The sequence below is a fragment of the Dasypus novemcinctus genome, chromosome 5 (assembly GCF_030445035.2).
Source record: "Dasypus novemcinctus isolate mDasNov1 chromosome 5, mDasNov1.1.hap2, whole genome shotgun sequence".
Lineage (NCBI taxonomy): Eukaryota > Metazoa > Chordata > Mammalia > Cingulata > Dasypodidae > Dasypus > Dasypus novemcinctus.
In genome coordinates, this window is record NC_080677.1 from 43,661,912 (window position 1) to 43,684,426 (window position 22,515).

At 37.1% G+C, this 22,515-nt stretch overlaps 1 protein-coding gene across 4 annotated transcripts in view; it reads left to right on the forward strand.

The window, feature by feature from the left end:
* The window catches only part of CRPPA (CDP-L-ribitol pyrophosphorylase A), a 393,039-nt gene that overhangs the window by 362,423 nt on the left and 8,101 nt on the right, over positions 1–22,515 (forward strand). Inside the window, exons 10-13 of one of the 4 annotated variants that reach the window (XR_009185802.2) lie at positions 1–64; positions 8,722–8,833; positions 12,502–12,654; positions 18,003–18,120. The exons of 1 other annotated variant lie outside the window; for it this stretch is intronic. Coding sequence is in view for 1 of the 3 variants with exons in the window: in XM_058296921.2 (XP_058152904.1) it covers positions 1–64 (64 nt within the window). In the remaining 2 variants the exon portion in view is untranslated. The remainder of the gene's footprint in view (positions 65–8,721; positions 8,834–12,501; positions 12,655–18,002; positions 18,121–22,515) is intronic. 2 more of the 4 variants (XR_011648802.1, XM_058296921.2) reach the window with 2 other exon arrangements.

Sequence of the window (22,515 nt, forward strand, 5' to 3'; positions counted from 1 at the left end):
GTTCATCCATGTTATCACATGCTTCACGACTTCATTTCTTCCTACTGCTGCAAAATATTCCATGGTATGTATACACCACAATGTGTTTATCCGTTTGTCAGTTGATAGACACCTGGGTTGTTTCCACCTTTTGGCAATCTTGAATAATGCCACTATGAACATTGGTGTGCAGATGTCTATTCGTATCACCTCTCTCAATTTATCAATGTGGTTTATAACACTAATTGGTTTTCTTGTGTTGAACCACCCTTGCATGCCTGGGATAAAAACTACTTGATCATGGTGTATAATTCTTTAATGTGCTTTTGGATTTAGTTTGCAAGTATTTTGTTGAGGATTTTTGCACCTATATTCATTAGAGATATTGGTCTGTAATTTTCTTTTTTCATATTCTCTTTACCTTATTTTGGTATTAGAGTGATGTTGGCTTTATAGAATGCATTCAGCAGTGTTCTTTCCTGTTCAGTTTTTTGGAAGAGCTTGAGCAAGCCTGGTATTAGATTGTCCATCTGGTCCTGTGCTTTTCATTTTTGGAAGGTTTTTGAGGACTGTTTCAATCTGTTGACTTGTGATTGATTTGTTGAGGTCTTCTATTACTTCTAGGGTCAGTGTAGGTGGTCCATGTGTTTCCAGGAATTTGTCCATCTCATATACATTTTCTAGTTTTTTGGCATATAGTTGTTCAAAGTATCCCCTTATTTCTCTCTTATTTCTGTGGGGTCAGTGACAATGTCTCCCTCTCTCATTTCTGATTTTATTTATTTGTGTCTTCTCTCTTTTTTTCTTTGTCAATCTAGCTAAGAAACTATTATAGCAGAAATACCCATTCCTTCCTTCAGTTTTGCCAGTGTGTCCCTCATGTGACTTGGAGCACTCATGTTACATCCATAAATATTTTTTATAGTTATTTCTTCTTGGAGAATTGTCTGCTTTATTAATATATAATGAACTTTTTCATCACTTATAACATTTTGCATTTAAAGTCTTTTTTGTCCAATATTATTATTGCTACTCAAGCTCTTTTTTGTTGACTATTTGCATGGAATATCTTTTCCCAACCTTTCACTTTTAACCTGGTTGTGTCCTTACACCTGAGGTGAGTCTCTTATAGACAGTATATATATGACTCATAATTTTTAATCTATTCTATCAGTCTATGTCTTTTGATTGGGGAGTTTAAGCCATTAACAATCAATGTTATTACTGTAAAGGCATTACTTATCCATCCTAATAATCTTCATTTCTATATTCTTTTTCAAGTCTCTCACCCTTGTTTTTTTCCTTTCAGGCTATAGCTCTCCCCTTAGTAACTCTTGTAGTTCTGATCCTTTGGTAACATAATCTATCAGTTTTTGTTTCCTTTTTTGTCTGTGAAGACTTCCAACTCATGTTCATTTCTGATGAACAGTTTTTCAGGATATAGACTTCTTGGCTGGTAGTTTTTGTCTTTCAGTAACTTACATACATCATTGCATTTTCTTCTTTCCTCCATGGTTTCTGATGAGAAGTTGGAATTTAATTTTGTCATGTTTTCCTTGTATGTGATGCTTTGCTTTTCTCTTTTTTTTTTGTCTTTTTTTTTAATGTTACATTAAAAAAATATGAGGTCCCCATATACCCCCCACCCTCCTCACATCACTCCTCCCCCCATAACAACAACCACCTCAAACATCATGAGGCATTCATTGCATTTGGTGAATACATCTTTGAGCACTGCTGCACCTCATGGTCAATGGTCCACATCATGGCCCACACTCTCCCACAGTCCACCCAGTGGGCCATGGGAGGACATACAATGTCTGGTAACTGTCCCTGCAGCACCACCCAGGACAACTCCAAGTCCAGTAAAAGCCCCCACTTCACATCTCCTCCTCCCACTCCCTACCCCCAGCAGCCACCATGCCCACTTTCTCCACACCAATGCCACATATTCTTCAATTACTAATCACAATAGTTCATGAATATAATATCAGTAAGTCCACTCTAATCCATACTTTATTCCTCCATCCTGTGGACCTTAGAATGGTTGTTTCCACTCCACATCTATATCAAGAGGGGGCTTAGATTTCACATGGATGCTGGATGCAATTCTCCTGCTTTCAGTTGTAGGCACTCTTGGCTCCCTGGTGTGGTGGTTGACCTTCTTTACCTCCATGTGAGCTGAGTGGGGTAAGTCCAATAACCCAGAGTGTAGGAGTTGCAAGTCTGTTGAGGCTCAGGGCCTGGCTATCACATGGTCAGTCCAGAGAGTCAGGTCCCCTGGGTATACACTACACCCCAGCACCAACTACAGATGAGGTAAAAGTAACAGGAGAGGCTTGTGAACAAAGATCACAACCGAGTCCAGCTCCATCACACAGAAACACAAACTCCAAAGTAGGGCCAACTGACATGGCACTGAACTCCATCTGCCATCACCATAGGACCTGTGGGTCTCTGTAGACCTTAGAAGAACCAATACCTGGGGTTGTATCTACTTTACCTGTCTCTGGGACTCTGCTCAGGTGTACATAAGGGCAACCCTTCTGATAACCTCCTGGCTCTTTTTGGAGACTCATAGTCATATAAACTCATTTGTTCTTTCCATTTCCCCCTTTTCTTCAGGTCGAAAAGCATTTTTAACTGCTGGTATTATATGTAGATTGAGATATTCTGCTGGTCAGAGTTGACCCTTTTATTCAAGGTCACTTTCTAGTTACATCATCAGCTGGTACTTGGTAGTAATTCCTCGGCACCAGGGAGGCTCATCCCTGGAAGTCTTGTCCCACTCTGGGGGAAGGCAATACATTTACATGCTGAGTTTGGCTTCGAGACTGGCCACATTTGAGCAACATGGAGGTTCTCAGGAGGTAACTCTTAGGCACCCTGCAGCTCTAGGCCTTCTTCTTATTTCAGGTGCACAGGCTCACAAGCATAGTCATTAGTACTAAGGACTCATTGTTGGACCTTCCTTCTTTTATGGTCTTTGCCATTGCACTTGGAGGATTATTGCTGTTCCTTTAGGGACTGTAATAGAGCTCCCCTGGCTAGGAACTCAGCACTCCCTCAGTTGTTATTTTTAATTGTAACCACTATGAAAATATCCAAATATTTTTGTGTATCCTGGATATATGCCCTGTAAAACTCCCTGCCAACCGTGTGTCCCCTGTCAATAACATCCCACACCATTATTCCTCCCCTGCTATTGTTGAACCTCTCTGTGATCCAAAACTTCTTCAAAAGTGAAGCCCAATATGTTGCCAGGTTCCATTAATAGTAAAATGGAATATAGTGATGAGTTTAAAGTTTAGATATAGAATACATATTAATTTAGAAAAATTAAGGTAAAAATAAATTGGGGTATCAAAAAATTTAAAAATGCAAAAGCTTTATTTTTGATATTTTGCCTTCCACCACTGCATAAGTGTTGCCCTATATGCAAATTGGCAAGGCAACTACTTCCATCTTTTCCTCAGTGTCTATGTCCTAGCTTTTTCCTTTTTCCCCCCTAATTATTAAGCTTATCTTCACAAAAGTTTTAGACCACAGTAATTCATATATACAATATACAGTACTCCCACATATTCAACATAAAACCCTTTTCCCTTTCACAGCAATAATCATTTTACATATTCATACTATATTTACTGAAACTGATGTACAGATATTGAGACAATAGCTTTCAAATAAGGTAACATTTGTGTTTACATTGTGGTTTCTATTTTAGACTATACAATTTTCTAAATTTTTGTTATCTTATGTTTTACATTATGATTTACATTTTAGCCTATCAGCCCCTATATATTTTTGGTGTAATTTAACATGTCTTATATCCATCCTTGTGTAATCTTGTGGAACACGTCTATTGCCCACACAGTTACATTGGTTCCATCTATTCAATACCTCTTTCCCCCTCCCCTTAAGGTCCACAGTGACAGTCAGTCATCATTGCTTGAAGGGCCATGTTCAGAGATACTTGCAACAGTGTTGAGGGCTTGACATGCTCCACTGCCCTAATGCACTGGGAGCCACCATTTCTCTCAAGAGATACAATTCCCTCTATTGAGAACATCCGTCCTCCCCAGAATGTGGGTATACCTTCACTCTCATTATATGGGTCTTTATCCAATGATATAACCCACTATGGCAAAATGAGCATTCACATACTCCCTAGGAGCCTGTCCTGTGTTGGATTATCCACTTTAAGCATCTTAAACAGGTAACCTTCTTTATTATATTTTTGAAAAAGTTTTCTCAGCATTATACTCTCAACCAAATACCTGACAATCTCCTATGTTCGTATTTTGCCCCACCCTCTCCCCAATTTCTTGGGCAATATTACCCATCCTCCCATCCCTAGCCCCCTCAAACCCGCAAAGCTCCACCCAAAGGTAACCCTAGTCCCTTATTTTATCCCTTCCTTGTACAAATACTTACCTCCAGCTTATCATAGATTTCACCCATGTAGGTGTCAACTCACATCCTTCCTCTACCCCCCATTTTCCTTTAAGCCTATCATCCAGTCTCTAGCTCTCTGAGACAGCTTGGTTTACTTATTTCATATCATTGAGGTCATGTAGTATTTGTCCTTCAATGCCTGGATTGCTTCACTCAACATAAGTTTCTCAAGATTCAGCCATGTTATCACGAGTGTTTGTAGTGTATTCATTCTTAAAGCTGAGTAGTATTCCATTTTATGTATATACCACATTTTATTTATCCATTCATCTGTTGATGGGCATTTGGGTTGATTCCAACTTTTGGCAATAGTGAACAATGCTGCTATGAACGTTGGTGTGCATATATTGGTTTGTGTCCTTGTTTTCAGTTCTACTGGGTATATACCCAGCAGTGGAATTGCTGGGTCATATGGCAAATCTATAGCTAGTTTTTTGAGAAACCGCCAAACTGTCCTCCAGAATGGCTGGATCCTTCTACATTCCCACCAGCAGTGGATGAGTGTTCCCATTCCTCCACACCCTCTCCAGCATTTGTACTCTTCTCTTTTTTTCATAGCTGCCAATTTTATGGGAGTAAGATGGTATCTCATTGTAGTTTTGATTTGCATTTCCCTGATAGCTAGAGATTTGGAGCATTTTTTTCATGTGCTTTTTAGCCATTTGTATTTCTTCTTTGGAGAAGTGTCTGTTTAAATCTTTTTCCCATTTTTTTAAATGGGATGTTTGTCTTTTTATTTTTAAGATATAGGAGTTATTTATATATGCAGGTTATAAGTCTCCTATCAGATATATGGTTACCAAATATTTTCTTCCATTGTGTAGGCTCTCTTTTCACTTTCTTGAGAAACTCCTTTGAGGTGAGGAAGGCTTTAATTTTGAGGAAGTTCCATTTATCTATTTGCTCTTTTGCTGCTCGTGCTTTTGGTGTGAAGTTCATGAAGCCATTTCCTATTACAAGGTCTTGTATATGCTTCCCTACACTGCTTTCCAAAGTCTATGGTCTTGGCTCTTATATTTAGGTCTTTGATCCATCTTGAGTTGATTTTTGTATAAGGTGTGAGATGGTAAACCTCTTTCATTCTTTTACATATGGATATCCAGTTCTCCAGACACCATTTGTTGAATAGGCCATTCTCTCCCAGTTGAGAGGGTTTGGTGGCTTTATCGAATATTATATGACTATATATATGAGGATCTACATCAGAACTCTCAGTTTGGTTCCATTGGTCTGTGTGTCTCTCCTTGTGCCAGTACCAAGCTGTATTCACAACTGTAGCTTTGCAGTATGTTTTGAAGTCAGTGTGATTCCTCCAATTTTGTTTTCCTTTTTCAATATGTCTTTGGCTATTCAGGGCCTCTTTCCTTTCCAAATAAATTTCATAGCTAGTTTTTTGGTTCCTCAAAGAATGCTGTGTTGATTTTTATTGGGATTGCATTGAATCTGTAGATCAGTTTTGGTAGGATAGACATCTTGATAATATTTAGTCTTCCTATGTGGGAGGAAGGGCGCCCGGCTTGCCACAGTAGCAAACGGTGCGGCAAGAAGTGATACCGCCTCTGCCCACTGGGCCTAGATAAGGTAACCACGCCTGACTAGGCCTTTGCTGCTAACAGCTGGCCGGTGCTGCCCTCCCCCTTTTTATCTCCCGCCTAGCCCAACATCCGGCCAGCTCTCACTCCCCCTTTCCCCTCCCCTATTCCAAACCTCTCAGCCAGCCCTCTGCCTAGCAACCGCTTACAATCACCTATCTGGAAGCAGTACCTGCCCGCACCTATCAAATCCCTCTACGCAGTCCCTAACCCTATAAAGTCCCCTTCCGCAATAAACCGGACTTGCGCACAGACCTGGTCTCCGCAGCTTTCTTCCTCCCCTTGCCGTGCGTCCTCCACTCCTGAGAGCCCCTCTGATGCTCTCTGCCGTAGCATCAGACGCCACTGCAGTCTAGTCTGACCCCTCCAAACCCCCCCGTCAGCATCAGGGTGCAAGCCGCCCCAGCCGCATTCTTATCCATGAACAGGGAATATTCTTCCATTTATTTAGTCTTTTTTGATTTCCTTGAACAGTGTTGTGTAGTTCTCTGTGTATAAGTTTTTTACATCTTTAGTTAAATTTATTCCTAGGCATTTGATTTTTTTATTGACTATTGTAAATGGCATTTGTTTCTTGATTTCCTCCTGAGCTTGCTCATTATTGGTGTACAGAATGCTACTGATTTTTGCACATTGATCTTATAACCTGTGACTTTACTAAACTCATTTATGAATTCTAGAAGCTTTGTTGTAGACCTCTCAGGGTTTTCTATGTATGGTATCATGTCATCTGCAAATAATGAAATTTTGACTTCTTCCTTTCCAATATGAATGCCTTTTATATCTGGTTCTTGCTTCAGTGCTCGAGCAAGTACTTCTAAGACAATGTTAAATAGAAGAGGTGATAGTGGACATCCTTGTCTTTTTCCTGATCTTAGAGGGAAAGATTTTATGATTTCACCATTGTAAACAATGTTGGCTGTGGGTTTTTCATATATACTGTATATCATATTCAGAAAATTTCCTTGTATTACGATCTTTTAGTGTTTTTTATCAAGAAAGGGTGCTGTATTTTGTCAAATGCTTTCTCTGCAGCTATAGATATAATCATGTGATTTTTTCCCTTCAATCTGTTTATATGGTGTATTACACTGGTTGATTTTCTTATGTTGAACCATCCTTGCTTACCCGGAATGAATCCCACTTGGTCATGGTGTATAATTCTTTTAATGTGTTGTTGGATATGGTTAGGAAGTATTTTGTTGAGGATTTTTGCATCTAGGTTCATTTGAGAAATTGGTCTATAATTTTCCTTTCTTGTGGTGTCTTTGTTTGGCTTTGGTACTAGAGTAATGTTGGCATCATAGAATGAGTTAGGTAATGTTCCTTCTGTTTTGATTTTTTGGAAGAATTTCAGCGGGATTAGGATTGGTGTTAGTTCTTTCCAGAATGTTTTGTAGAATTCACCTGTGAAGCCATCTGGCCCTGGGCCCTTCTTAGTTGGGAAGTTTTTAAAGACTGATTCTATCTCTTTACTTGTGATTGGTTTGTTGAGATCATCAGTTTCTTCTTTCATCAATATTGGCTGCTTATGTGTTTCTAGGAATTTTTCCATTTCCTCTGAATTGTCATTTTTGTTGGAATACAGTTTTTCAAAGTATCCTCTTATGATAGTCTTTATTTCTGTGGGGTCGGTGGTGATATCTCCTTTCTCATTTTATCTCATTTCTTATTTTGTGTATTTGCATCTTCTCTCTTTTTTTATTTGTTAGTCTACCTAAGGGTTTGTCAATTTTATTGATCTTCTCAAAGAACCAGCTCTTCAAGTACATCTTTTCAAGTACATCTTTTCAAGTACTTTCTTATTTTCTATTTCATTTAGTTCTGCTCTTATCTTTGTTATTTCTTTCTTCTTCCTGTGGGGTTACTTTGTTCTTTTTTCACTAATTCCTCCAAATGTGCAGCTAGTTCTTCAATTTTTGCTCTTTCTTCTCTTTCTTCTTTTTTGATGTATGAATTTATGGTTATAAATTTCCCTGTCAGTACTGCTTTTGCCTCATCCCATAAATTTTGGTAAGTTGTGTTATCATTTTCATTAGTTTCAAGGTAGTTATTAATTTCTTTTGAGATTTCCTCTTTGACCCACTGTTTTTCTAAGAGTGTGCTGTTTAATTTCCATATCTTGGTGTGAAATCTGGGCCACTGGCCCTTGCAGATTTCCAGCTTCACTCTACTGTGGTCAGAGATATTATTTTGTATGATTTCGATCTTTCTGAATTCATTGAGCCTTTCTTTGTGGCCTAGCATATGGTCTATCTTGGAGAATGATCCATGTGCACTTGAGAAAAATGTATATCCTGCTGTATTTGAGTGTAATGATCTGTACATGTCTATTAGATCCAGCTCCTCTACTATACTGTTCAAAGTTATTGTTTCTTTATTGATTCTCTTTTGAGATGTTCTGTCCAAAGTTGATAGTGGTGTATTAAAATCTCCCACTTTATTTGTAGAGGCATCTATTCTTTCACTTAGTTTTTCCAGTGTTTGCCTCATATATTTGGAGGCACCCTTATTAGGAGCATAAATATTTATGATTGTTCGTTCTTCTTGAAAGATTATCCCTTTCGCTAATATGTAGTATCTATGTTTGTCTCTCACAATTGTTTCACATTTAAAGTCTATTTTGTCTGATATTAATATAGCTACTTCTGCCTTTTTTTGGTTATTGTTTGCTTGTATGATTGTTTTTCAGCCATTCACTTTCAACCTTCATGAATCCCTGGATCTAAGATGTGTTTCTTGTAGACAGCATATAAATGGGTCATATTTCCTTATCTAATTTTCCAGTCTGGATCTTTTGACAGGTGAGTTTAATCCATTGACATTCAGTGTTATTATTTTCAAGGAATTATTTATGTTAGCCATATTTTGTTTGGACTTGTGTTTGTCATATTTTGTTTGTTTGTTTTTTCCTTTCCTTTTTGTCTTTTTTTGTTGCTCTTACACTCTCTTCCAACTCTGCCTCTCCTGTTTTTTTTTTCTTTCTTCCTGCAGAACTCCCTTTAGTATTTCTTGAAGGGCAGGGTTCTTGTTGGCATACTCTTTCAATTTCTGTTTATCTCTGAATATTTTGAACTCTCCATCATTTTTGAATCCTAGTTTAGCTGGATAGAGTATTCTTGGTTGGAAATTTTTTTCTTTTAGTACCTTGACTATGTCATACCACTGTCTTCTTGCCTCCATGGTTTCAGATGAGAAATCAGCACTTAATCTTATGGAGCCTCCCTTGTATGTGATGGTTCTCTTTTCTCTTGCTGCTTTTAGAATTTTCTCTTTGTCTTGAGCATTGGATAATTTGATAAGTATATGTCTTGGGGTGGGCCTGTTGGGATTTATGGTGTTTGGGGTGTGTTGTGCTTCCTGGACATGTACATCCATCTCTCTCAGTAGATTTGGGAAGTTTTCAGCCATTATTTCCTCCAACACCCCTTCTGTCCCCTTTCCCTCATCTTCTTCTGGGATGCCTATAACACATATGTTTGTGCATTTTGCATTGTCATTCAGGTCCCTAAGTCCCAGCTGGATTTTTTCTCTCTTTTTATTGATCAGTTCTACTATCTGTTTGATTTCAGATGTACTGTCTTCCATGTTGCTAATTCTCTCCTCTGCCTCTTCCAATCTGCTGCTATTTGCTGAGGGGTATTTTTGATTTCTTGAACTGTGGTGTTCATCACCATCATATCTGTTATCTTTTTGCATATGTTTGCAGTTTCCTCTCCAAGTGTTTTCTTCATATTTTTAATCTCTTCCTTTACTTCATTAAGTTGGTCTCATATGTTTTGAGATCTTTAATTACTTGTCCTGTGTTCTGCTTCTCTTCCCGGTTTTCAGTTTGTTCATTGGATTCGGCCATGTTTTCCTGATTATTGATTTGGTTTGTAGTTTTTTGTTGCTATCTGGTCATCATTTTATCTTGACAGGTATAATCAATTCCTTAGCTTCTTTGTCTATTCTTGGGGATTAATTAGTTGTTGTTTGTGCATAAGTGTTATGTCTTCTCTTTGTCACTTTGTTCTTCTTACTCTATTTTCTTATGGCTGGCTAAGTTCACATCCTTGCATGCCAACTTGGTCCAGAGGCATGGCGGTGCCTCCCCAGCAGCAGGTCCTGCAGGAACAACCTGCTTTACTCTTGCTGCTTTCAGAATCCTTTCATTATCTCTGATATTTGTCATATTGAATAGTAACTGTCTTGGGGTAGGTCTATTTGGATTTATTCTGTTTGGATATTGTTTTTTATGTCCTTCTTGGATATTGTTTTTTATGTCTTCCATAAGGGTTGGCGCATTTTCAGTCAGTATTTCCTTAAATATTCTTGCTGCCCCTTTTCCATTCTCTTATTCTGGGACCCTGATAATGTAAATATAAATGTTTGTGCATTTTGCATTGGCATTCCATTCCCTGAAACCCTGTTCCATTTTATCCATTCTCTTCTCTTTCTGTTCTCTTGGCTTTTCCAGTTCAGATGTTTTGTCTTCAAAACAATAATTCTGTCTTTGAGCAATTCACATCTTTCCTTATGTACCGTTAATGTATTTTTAATCTCATTTATCATGTCTTTCATTCCCATAAGGTTTGTTACTTTTCTTTGCAGGCTTTCAAATTGTTCTTTATGCTCACAAAGTGTCTTCTTAATATTTTTTATCTCTTTAGTCATATTTTCTTTTCCTTCTTTGAATTGACTTAAGAGAGTTGTGTATTATCATTGGTTAATTGTCTTAAATCCTGTATCTCTTCAGGAGATACATTCCTTTGACTGAGCCATCTCTTTCTGTTTCCTAGTATGGTGTGTAATTTTTTTTGCTTATGTCCAGGCATCTGAATATGTGGTGAATTTACTCTAATGGCCAGTTTCTCTCTGTTGCCTCTTTTTTTTTTTTCCAGAGCTCTTTGATATTTAGTTCAACTCATTCTAAATTTTTAAAATTGCCCAGTTTGAGTTATCAAAATTGGGCAAAGGACTCACTAATGGGGTGTAGATTTTCTCTCAGGAATTAGGGTACAGAAACAACCAAAAACAGTTTTTGACCATGCAATTTCCAGACTGACCAGCAGGTGATTCTTTCATGAGCACTTTTCCATGGAGGTGTATCCATCTCTGCTTTGCAATGTTTTGGTCTCACCAGAACTGAGATTCAAAGCAGGCTTTGCTGGCTGAATTCACTGAAAGAAACCCCCCCCCCCACGCACACACATACACACACACACTCCCTACCACTTCCCTTGTAACAGCTGACAGGGAGGAAGATGTCTGTTCCCCTTTCATTCAATGATAGTGAGCCAGGGGTTTTACCCCAGCTTAATATCTTGGAGGTGGAGGAGGGGATTCCTTCCCAGCCACTGTGGGGGTTTGGTCACTCATGTTTGTTGTTTCAGGTTCTCCATCTCTCTGTCCCTCACTGTCCTGGCAGTTGTGTAGCACTGTCCTGGTCTGCTTATCCCTAAAGCAGGTGCATTGGACAGCTTTTGACATTTTCTCCATAGTTTTTGTGAAAGAGTTGAGTCTGGCCTGCCTATTCTGATCCACACAGAATTGTGATTCCCACAACTCCCCTTTTCTTTTCTTTTTAATAAAATTTTAGAATATAGCCTCAAAACACATAAAGCTGGAAAATGGCATTGGTGTAGGTGAACACTGTTCAGCTCTTTTGTAAAAGTAAAGAAGGGGCAAACATCTATCTAAGTGAACTGTTTTTGGAGTCCATAGAGCAGGAGGCTGTAGAGTATCATTCAGGAGAAAGCTGGACAGAGAGATAAAGAGCCCCAGGGAAAATCATGAGTTGCTTGCCCCTGAGGCTTGAAACTGCAGGTGAGTAACCCTCACTCTCAAGTCAAATAGCCACTGTTGAACCCCTGACTCTCATGGGCCTTCTGAGGGGAGGAAGCATTCCTTGGAGGAAGAGAGGTCTGGCAAAGGGTGGACAGTGACTTCCTTTCCCTGAGTTTGACCACCTGAACCCCCTTTGAATTTCAGGAGGATACCAGCCATCACTGAGGTGGCCCCAGGAACAGGGGAAGGGGGATTCTGCTCTCAGGCAGGCTACCACATCCTGAGAGACAAGACCTTGGTCAGGGAGGGGGCAGAGATAGACATGTAACTAGCCTGGTCCCTGAAAACTGTTAGAAAGAGCCAGATAAGCTTTCAAAAGCCCATTTAGTCTATAGAGCTGTTGTAGCACAGTGGGAGAAATTACTGCCTTGGTCCCTGGTTTGAGTCCCTGTACCTCCCAAGAGAGGGGATTCAGGTTAGGCACATAGCTAGCACCTTATGACAGGGAACTTATTGACTGAGTTTCTATTATTTTGTTTTATGATTTTTTGGATCATTTTTGTGTTTTTTATGATTTTTAAAAAATCATATTACATAGTTTCCTAGTTCTTTTATGGTTCTTTGTCTACCTTTTTGTGTTGTTATTATTCTTTTTCTTTTCTTATCTATTTCCTTTTCTCTGGTTCTAATTTTTTTTTCAAAGGAACACAGACAACTGCAAGGATATAGAATGTTAATGGATTAAACTCTCCAATCAAGAGACACAGATTCACAGAATGTATAAGGATATATGACCCATCTATATGCTGTCTACGAGAAATTCACTATACACCCATGGATGCAAGGAGGCTGAAAGGTTGGAAGACAATTTTACATACAAACAATAACTAAGAGAGGGTGGGTAGCTATGCTAATATTGGACAAAATAGACTTTAAATGCAAAACTATTGTAAAGACAAAAAATGACAGTGTATATTAATAAAAGGGCTAATTTATCAAGAAGAAAGAACAATTATAAACATTTATGCACCTAACCAGGGCACCTCAAAATACATTAGGCAAACATTGGAAAAACTAAGTGGAAAAATAGATGCCTCTACAATTATAGTGGGGGACTTTAATACACCATTTTCACCATTAGACAGAACATCTCCACAGAGGGTCAATAAAGAAACAGAGACCTTGAATAACACATAAAGTATCTGGACCTAATAGATATATACAGAACATTACCCCCAATACAAAGGGATATACATTATTTTCAAGTGCACATGAATCATTCTTCAGGATAGACCACATGCTAGGCCACAGGACAACACTCAATAAATTCAAAAAGATTGAAATTACACAAAGTAATTTCTCTGACCACAATGTAATGAAGCTGGAAAGCAGTAAGGGGCAATGAAGCAGATTAGGCACAAAGATATGAGAGTTAAACAACACACTCTAAGAAAATCAGTGGATCAAGGAGGAAATTGCAAAAAAAACCAGTACCTTCTTTGAAACGAATGAAAATGACAACACAATGTATTAAAACCTATGGGATGTAGCAAAAGCAATGCTGAGAAGGAAATTCACAGCTATAAATGCCTACATTAAAAAATAAGAAAGAGCTAAAATCAAAGACCTAACTGCATACCTGGAGGAATTAGAAAAAGCACAACAAACTAACCCCAAAACAAGTAGAAAGAAGGAAATAATAAAGATTGGGGCAGAGCTAAAGGAAATTGAAAATAAGAAAGCACTAGGAAAAAAAAAACAAAAACCAAAAGCTGGTTCATTGTAAAGATTTAAAAAATTGACAAATCTTAGCTAAACTAACAAAGAAGAAAAGAGAGAAGATGGAAATACATAAAATCAGAAATAAGGTGGAGGATATCACCACTGACCCCACAGAAATAAAGAGTATCATAAGAGGATACTTTGAAAAACTGCATGCCAACAAGATGGATAATTGAGAGGAAATGGACAAATCCTGGAAACAGACAAGCAGCCTACGTTGACAAAAGAAGAAATCAATAAACTCAACAAACCAGCAAAAGTAACGAGATAGAATTAGTCATCAAAAATCTCCCTACAAATAAGAGCCCAGGAACAGATGGCTTCACAGATGAATTCTACCAACCATTCTGGAAAGAACTAACATCAATCCTGCTTAAACTTTTCCAAAAAATAGAAGTGCAGGGAATATTGCCTAACTCATTCTATGATGCCAAGATTACCCTAATACCAAAACCAAACAAAGACGCAACAAGAAAGGAAAACCATAGACCAATCTCTCTAATAAACCTAGATGCTAAAATCCTCACAAAATATTTGCTAATCATGTACAACAATACATCAAAGCAATTATACACCATGACCATGTGGGTTTCATCCCTAGTGTGCAAGGATGGTTCAACATTAGAAAATCAATCAACATAATACACTACATGAACAGATCAAAAGAAATAAAATGACATGATTATCTCTATAGATGCAGAAATATCATTAAACAAAATACTGCACACTTTACTGATAAAAATACTTCAAAAGATAGGAATAGAAGGAAAATTCCTCAACATGATAGAGGGTATATATGAAAAACTCAAGATAACATCATATTCAAATGCTAAAAGCTTTCTCTCTAACATCTGAAACAAGGCAAGGATGCCTACTTTCACCATTCTTATTTAACATTGTGTTAGAAACACTTGCTTGAGCACTTAGGCAAGAAAAAGATATAAAAGACATTTAAATGGGAAAGGAAGAAGTAAAAATTTCACTATTTGCAGATGACAAAATCCTATACATAGAAAGCCCTGAGAAACCTACACCAAAGCTTCTGGAACTCATAAATGAGTTGAGTAAAGTGGCAGGTTATAAGATCAATGTGCAAAAATCTGTACACCAGTAACAAGCAAGCTGAGGAGGAAATCAAGAAAAAAATTCCATTTACAATAGCAACTAAAATAATTAAATATTTAGGAATAAATTTCACTAAAGATGTAAATGACTTGTACTCAGAAAACTATACAACATTGTTAAAGGAAATCAAAGAAGACCTAAATAAATGGAAGAAATGTCCCTGTTTATGGTTAGGAAGACTGAACATCATCAAGATGTCTATCTTGCCCAAACTGATTTACAGACTTTATGCAATCCCAGTAAAAATTACCACAGCATATTTTACTGCATTGGAAAAGCAAACTATGAAATTTATTTGCAAGGGCAAGGGGCCCTGAATAGCCAAAGTCACATTGTAAAAGAAAATGAAATTGGAGGAATTATACTACCTGACTTTAAAAGACACTACAAATTTACAGTGGTCAAAACTGCATGGTATTGGCACAAGGATAGACATACCGACCAATGGAACTCAACTGAGAGTTCTGACATAGATCCTAGCATATACAGTCACCTGATATTCAACAAAGCCACCAACTCCACTCAACTGGGAGAGAATGGCCTCTTCAACAATTGGTGCTTGGAGAACTGGATATCCATATCCAAAAGACTGAGAGAGGAACACTGTCTCACATCCTATACAAAAATTAACTCAAGATGGTTAAAGATGTAAATATTGGAGACAAGACCATAAAGATCTTGGAAAATAATGTAGGCAAACATCCAGAGGATCCTGTGTTAGGAAATGGTTTCATAAACTTTACATCCAAAGCAGGAGCAACAAAAGAAAGAATAGATAAATGGGACCTCCTCAAAATTAAAAACATTTGCACCTTAAAACAGTTTGTCAAGAAAGTGAAAAGGGAGCATACTCCATGAGAGAAAATATTTGGTAGCCATATATCTTATATGGGCCTAATGTCCAGCATATATAAAGAAATCCTACACCTCAAAAATGGACAAGTGATTTGAATAGACACTTCTCCAAAGAAGAAATACAAATAGCTAAAAAGTGCATGAAAAGATACTAGCTATTGGGGAATTGCAAATCCAAACTACAATGAGGTAGCATCTTATACCCATTAGACTGGTGGCTATTTAAAAAACAGAGGACTACAAGTGTTGGAGAGGATTTGGAGGAATGGGAACTCCGATGCACTGCTGGTGGGAATGTAGAAAGGTGCACCCATTGTGGAGGACAGTTTGGTGATTGCTCAGGAAGCTAACTATAGAACTGCCATATGACCAGCAATTCCACTGCTGGGTATATACCCAGAAGAATTGAAAGCTGGGACATGAAGAGATATATGCACACCAATGTTCATAGCAGCAATATTCACTATTGACAAAAGTTGGAAACAATCCAAATGTCCATCAACAGATGAATGGATAAACAAATTATATCTACGTACAATGAAATATTACTCAGCTGTGAGAAGGAAAACGTATTAACATAGAGGATAACATGGATGAATCTTGAAGACCTTATGTTGAGTGAAGCATGCCAGGCATTGAAGGACAAATATTACATGACCTCACTAATATGAATGAAGCAAATTGAGCAGACTCACTGAGCTAGAGACTGGAAGATAAGTTTGCAGGAGACATAAAAGGAGAAGAAAGTTGTGAGCCAATGCTCATATGGGCAAAATCTATGACAAGGTGCAAGGGTGTAGTTGTACAGGGGATTGGCATGACAGTGATGCACTGATGGTATTGGCTTGGGTGGTGCTGGTTTGTGAGGGGGGTAGGGTGGGGACAGTGGGTTGGACTGTCCATGGAACTGGTGAGGGTTGAGGGAGGGAACAGGTGAACTCTGTGGATTTGTGGGTATGCAGTTGAAACTACAATGTTGGAAATGTTCTTTTGGCAAATATGGTAGGGAGGATTACTGGTTTCGGGTGCTTGATTGGGGGGACAAGTGTGACAGGGCACACCTGGGGTACCCTTCTAGGGAGTGTGTGAGTGTTCATCTTGTCATAGTGTGCTATATCTGTGGGTAGAGACCCACATAATGAGCAGAAGTTCTTGGACTTCCATCTGGTGTGCCCTGTTATGTTCTCTAATAAAGGACTCTCTTGAGAGCAAAGGTAAAGCCCAATAGGGGAGGATAGGCCAGTATGTCAAGCCCTCAGTGTTGCAAGTAATTTTGAATCCTGTTCTTCAAGGAATGAAGCTTGGTGGTTGCCCCAGGTCCCAAGGGTAGGGGGAGGGTGGAAAAGTATAGATGGAACATGGGGGCATTTTGGGGGCAATGGAATTGTTCTACATTATCTTGCAATGACGGATATTAGCTTTGTTAAATTTCATCAAAATTTATAAAAGCATGTGGTCCAAAATGTAAACCATTTTTTAAAAATTAAAATTTAAAACCAAATTTTAAATTTAAATTTTCTTTTAAATTTAAATTTTAAAATAAAATTAAAAATGGTTTGCATTTTTGGGTCCAAAATGTAAACCATTTATTAATCACTGACCATGGTTAGTAGCAATGTTTCAATATTTGTACATCAATTGTAATAAATGTACCATCCACATGTAAAATGTTATTAATAGGGAAAAGGGGGAATATGTTGGTTATATGGGAATCTCCTATATTCTCTATATCACTTTTTTGTAACCTAATGCTTCCTTGAAGACAATATGAAAAAAATAAGACAGTGGGGGAAATAAATGTATGAAAATGTCACTGTGTGTACAGGACAACATCTTACAGTGATGAAAGACATAATGTCAAAAACATTTTAATTTTGTATTCTTTTTTATTCTTTTAAAAAATATAAAAACATTTACATTTTATTTATTTTTAAAACTATCATTATTATTTCATTTTCTTATTAATTGTATTTGGTTATTTTGTTGACTTCATTTTTGAAGAAGTTTTGGATCACAGAAGGGTTACAACTGTGGCAGAGGAGGATCGTTGGTGTGGTGTATCAGTGATGGGGATGCATGGGAGGAGGTTCACCTGGGGCATACCTTCAGGGCATATGAATGTGTTCAAGAGTTCATGTGACATTGTCATGGTGGGTGGAGACCCACACAATAGCCAAAAGAATATTGAATTCCTATCCTGGGGAGCTCTGCACATTCTCTAATGGGACAGCAAGAATTCCCTAAGTACAGTGGCAGTGAGTAGTGAAAGAGAATGGACCATTGATGGGCCCCTGATGTAGATGATTGCACTTACGAACTGCTGCTTTTGAAATTAAAACTTAGCCTAGTATTCTATGGTGCCTAAGAGGTACCTCCTTTTTGCTCAAATGTGGCTTCTTTTTAAGCCAAATTCAGCATATAAATGCATTACCTTTCTCCCAGCATAAGATATGACTTCTGTGGATGAATCTCCCTGGAACCAAGGGATTACTACCAAGCACCAACTTGAAATACAGCTGGAAAAAAGACCTTGACCAAACGGGGTAAAGAATAAAGCCAAGTAAGTTTATATGGTTAAGAGACTTCAAAGTGACTTGGGATGTCATTCCAGAGGTTATGTTTATACATGTCTCAGCAGGATCTCATTGACTGCCAAAGTAAAATTTGCCTCAAATAGTGGGGCTCCTGAGGGCTCTGGGGATATCCAGACACTATAGGCAAGGCAGACAGCTCAGGAGTGTGGTGCCCTGCCAGTAGGCCATACTTTGGAATTTATGTTTCCCAGTGTGACAGATTCCAGAATCCTCAGGATTGGGGAATGAGTGATACTGTAGAGTAGACTTACTGATATTCTACTATAGACTTATTGTGATTCTAGCAATGGAAGAACTTTTATCATTGATGTGAAGGCAGTGGCCACTAGAGGTTCTGAGAGAAGGGGGAGGGAAAAACAGGTATAGTATTGGGGCATCTTCAGTACTTGGGAATTGTCCTGAGTGACATTGCAATGATAGATACAGGCCATTATGTATTATGTCATAACTTACAAAATTGTGTGGAAGAGAGTATAAACTACTATGTAAACTATAATCCAAGCTCAGTGGCAATGCTCCAAAATGTGTTCATCAATTGTAACAAATGCCCCACTGTAGTGAAAGATGTCGTTAATATAGGAAAATGTGGAAGAGGTAAGGAGTGTGGCATATGGGAATCCCCTATATTTTTGATGTAACATTTATATAATCTAAGTATCTTTAAAAAATTTTTTAAAGTATATAAAAAAAGAAGCTTTAGATTACATAAATATTGCAGAAAAAATATAGGAAATTCTCATATACCCTCCCCCACTTTTTCTCATTCAGGAAATCTTTCACTTATGTGGTACATTTTTTCAATTCATGAACTCGTATTGGAATATTGCTGCTAACCATGGTCTATAGAAACACTTGCACCCCTCCCCACACATCCTCCCACCACTGACCCCGTGCACTAGTGATCCTCCCCTGCCACTATTGTGATGCTTCTGCAATACAAAACCTCTCCATCCAGTGCTTTTTAAAAATTGACTTTATTGAAGTAAGTGTGTAAGAGTAACTTTTGTCAACTTTAAGAGCACAAAATGGTGAGTTTTGAAACAGGTATAGATTCATATAACTGTTAGCACAGTAAGATACAGACAATTTCTATCACTCTGAAACTTCCTTGTTTCCTGTTTCTTCCTTGTCAACTCCTTTCTCGTTTCAACCCCTGGCCATCTGTTGACCTGTTTTCTGTCACTGTACTTTTATCTATGCTTAAATTTCATTTAAATGGAATCAAAAGTCTGCCGTCTTTTGTATCGGCTTCTTTCTCTTATCGTAATGCTTTTAAGATTCAGGGCTGCTTCTGGCAGGAGCAGAGGGGTGGTTGTGTGCGTTGAAGGATGCCGACTCTGGAATTTGTGGCTTTGGCAAGATTGAAAGCATGGCAGGTCCAGAAGCTGATGTCCAATTCCAACTCACTGGTATTAAAAAACATTTCAACTCTTATACTCTTACAGGTAGAATGAATTGTGTACTAGCCAAATATGGGGGCATTGCTTTGCTTGTCCTATACTTCAAGTTAAAGTCTAAAAAACTCCAGCAGTGAAAACAGCATAGATTCTAAACTGCACCTCTTCCAAGTACCAAATATGATGCCTGCAGGAACCTAATGTCAATTTGTCATGATACTCAATGTGTACAATAAATTTTGAATCTGGAAAAAAAAGTTTCAACCACATTGTTTCATGTATCAGTAGTTCCTTTTATAATATTTCAAAATATGTTATATTTCAAGTTATTTGTTTTATTAACTTTTTATCTTAGTAACATATATGCAACTCAAAATTTCCTATTTTAACTACTTACAAGTGTAAAATTTAGGGATATTAATTACATTCACAATATCGTGCTACTATCACCAACATGTCTGTTACCCAGATTTTAAAAATTTTAACTTTTATTTCTACCTTGCATTTCAGATTAAAATTTGTGTATGGCATTAAGTTAGGTTAGAGTTAAGTTCCATTTGTATATTCAATTGTCCTAGTATATTTTGTTAAAAAAACAACCCTTTCTTTATTAAATTATTTTGGCATTTTGCCAAAAATCTATTAACCGCATATGTATGGGTTCATTTTTGGATTCTTCTCTTCCATTGATCTTATACTAATACTACACTGCCTTGATTATTGTAGCTTTAGAGTAAGTCCTGAAAGCAGGTAGAATAAATCCTCAAACTTTGTTCTTCATTTTTAAAAATTGATTAGTATAAGACCTTTGCATTTCCATTAAAATTTAGAACCAGCTTGTTAATTTTTATTAAAAAGACTAGAATTTATTTTGGTTGAGTTGAATTTGTATATCAAATATAGAGGACTCATGTCTTTACAATATTGAGTCTTTTGGGGTATTAGTGCTTTCAATGCATCTAGGACTTTATTTTTTAATGCAATATTTTATAGTTTTCAATGTATAAGTTGTGCACATATGTTGTTAATTGTATTCCTAACTATTTCATTTTACTTGATTGTATTATAAATGGTATTATTTTAAATTTCAATATCCAATTGCTTGTTGCTAAGATATATAAATGCAATAGATATTTATATTATATATTGATATTGTATTCTACAATCTTTCTGTCATACATATTATTTCTTGTAGGATATTTTTTTGGTAGGTTCCTTAGTATTTTCTACATAAATAACAATATGACCTGTAAATAAAGACAGTTTTAGTGAATTTTTAATGTGCATCTCCCTCCCTCCATCCCTCCTTCCCTCCTTCCCTCCCTTCTGTCCTTTCTACCTTCATACCTTCATATCTACCTTCCTAATTCTCTATCTATCTATCTATCTATCTATCTATCTATCTATCTATCTATCTATCTATCATCTATCACCATCATCTACTTATTAACTTTTGCCTTATTGCACTGGCTAGAACTGCCAGTAAAATGTTAAATAAACTTGTCTAAAAGTATATTTTATCTTTTTCTCAGCCTTAGTGGGAAGGTACTCAGTCATTTATTATTAAGTATGATGTTAGGTAGAGGTTTTGCTTTAGATGCTTTCTATCAGGGTCAGGAAGTTCTCCTCTGTTTCTAGTTAGCAGAGAGTTTTTACCATTAGTAGGTGTTGCATTTGTTAAATACTTTGCCTCATTAATTTATGTTGCATCATCAATTAAGATGATCCTATGTTTCATTTTATATAATATTTGTGGGTGATTATTTCAGTTTTGGATGTTCACCTAATCTTTGATTCTTATGATAAATGTTATTTGTCATGGTGTATTCTTCTGCTGGATTTTATTAGTTTAAATTTATTTAGGAGTTTTGCTTCTTTGCTTGTGATGGATATTCGTCTGTAACTTTCTTTTCTTGTAATGTCTTTATTTGAATTACGTATCAATGTACAGCACTACAAACAATGCTGGCCTCGTGAAATCATTTGGGGCATTTTTGTCCTCTTTCATTTTCTACAAAAGTTTGCATTAAGTTAGAATTTTGTTTCCTTAAGTGTTTGGTAGAATTCATCCATGAAGCCATCTGGGCTTCAAGTTTCTTCTGTGAGAAGGATTTTGACTACACATTCAATTTCTTAATATGCATAGGACTATTTAGATCATCTGAATGAGCTTTGATATCTTGTGTCTTATAGAGAATTTGTCTCAGCATATAAATTGTCAAAATAATTAGTATATATTTGTTAATAATATTTTCTTTTAATGTATGTAGCATTTGTAGTGTTGTCTCATTATTCATGACATCGGTATTTTGGGTCTTCTCTCTCTCTCCCCTAATGAATCTACCTAGCAGTATATTAATTTTACTCATCTCTTCAAAGCCCAGCTCTTAGTTTTGTTGGTCTTTTCTATTTTTCTTAGGTTTTATATTTAATTGATTTCTACTATTCTTATTCCCTCCTTTCTGGTTACTTCAGTGTCAATTTGCTCTCTAATCTAGTTCTTAATGTAGATGTGTAAATCAGAGTTTGGCAGTCTGAGTCACTTAAACCAAATCTGTACTATTGCCTGGTTTTGTAAATAAACTTTTACTGGAACACAACCCCACTGATTTATGTATTGTCTATGACTTATTTGCATTACAATACCTGGGTTAGGAAGTAATGATAGAGAACATTGTCCTGCAAAGCCTCAAACTTTTATTACCTGGCCTTTTACAAAGAAAATTTGCTAGCCTCTGGTGTAGATTATTAATTTGAGATCTTTCTTCTTTTCTAGTATAAACATTTAATGCTATACATTTTTGTCTAAGCAACATATTTGGAATAGACATACTTATAAATGGGCAAAATTCCTATATCGGTTCCCTTCTAACTGTGAAATGAGGGCTATTAGGGTAGGAAAGTCCCAGTGAAAACCACTAGAACTGCTCTAACTAGGAAAATAGTAAACAGAAAACAATAACA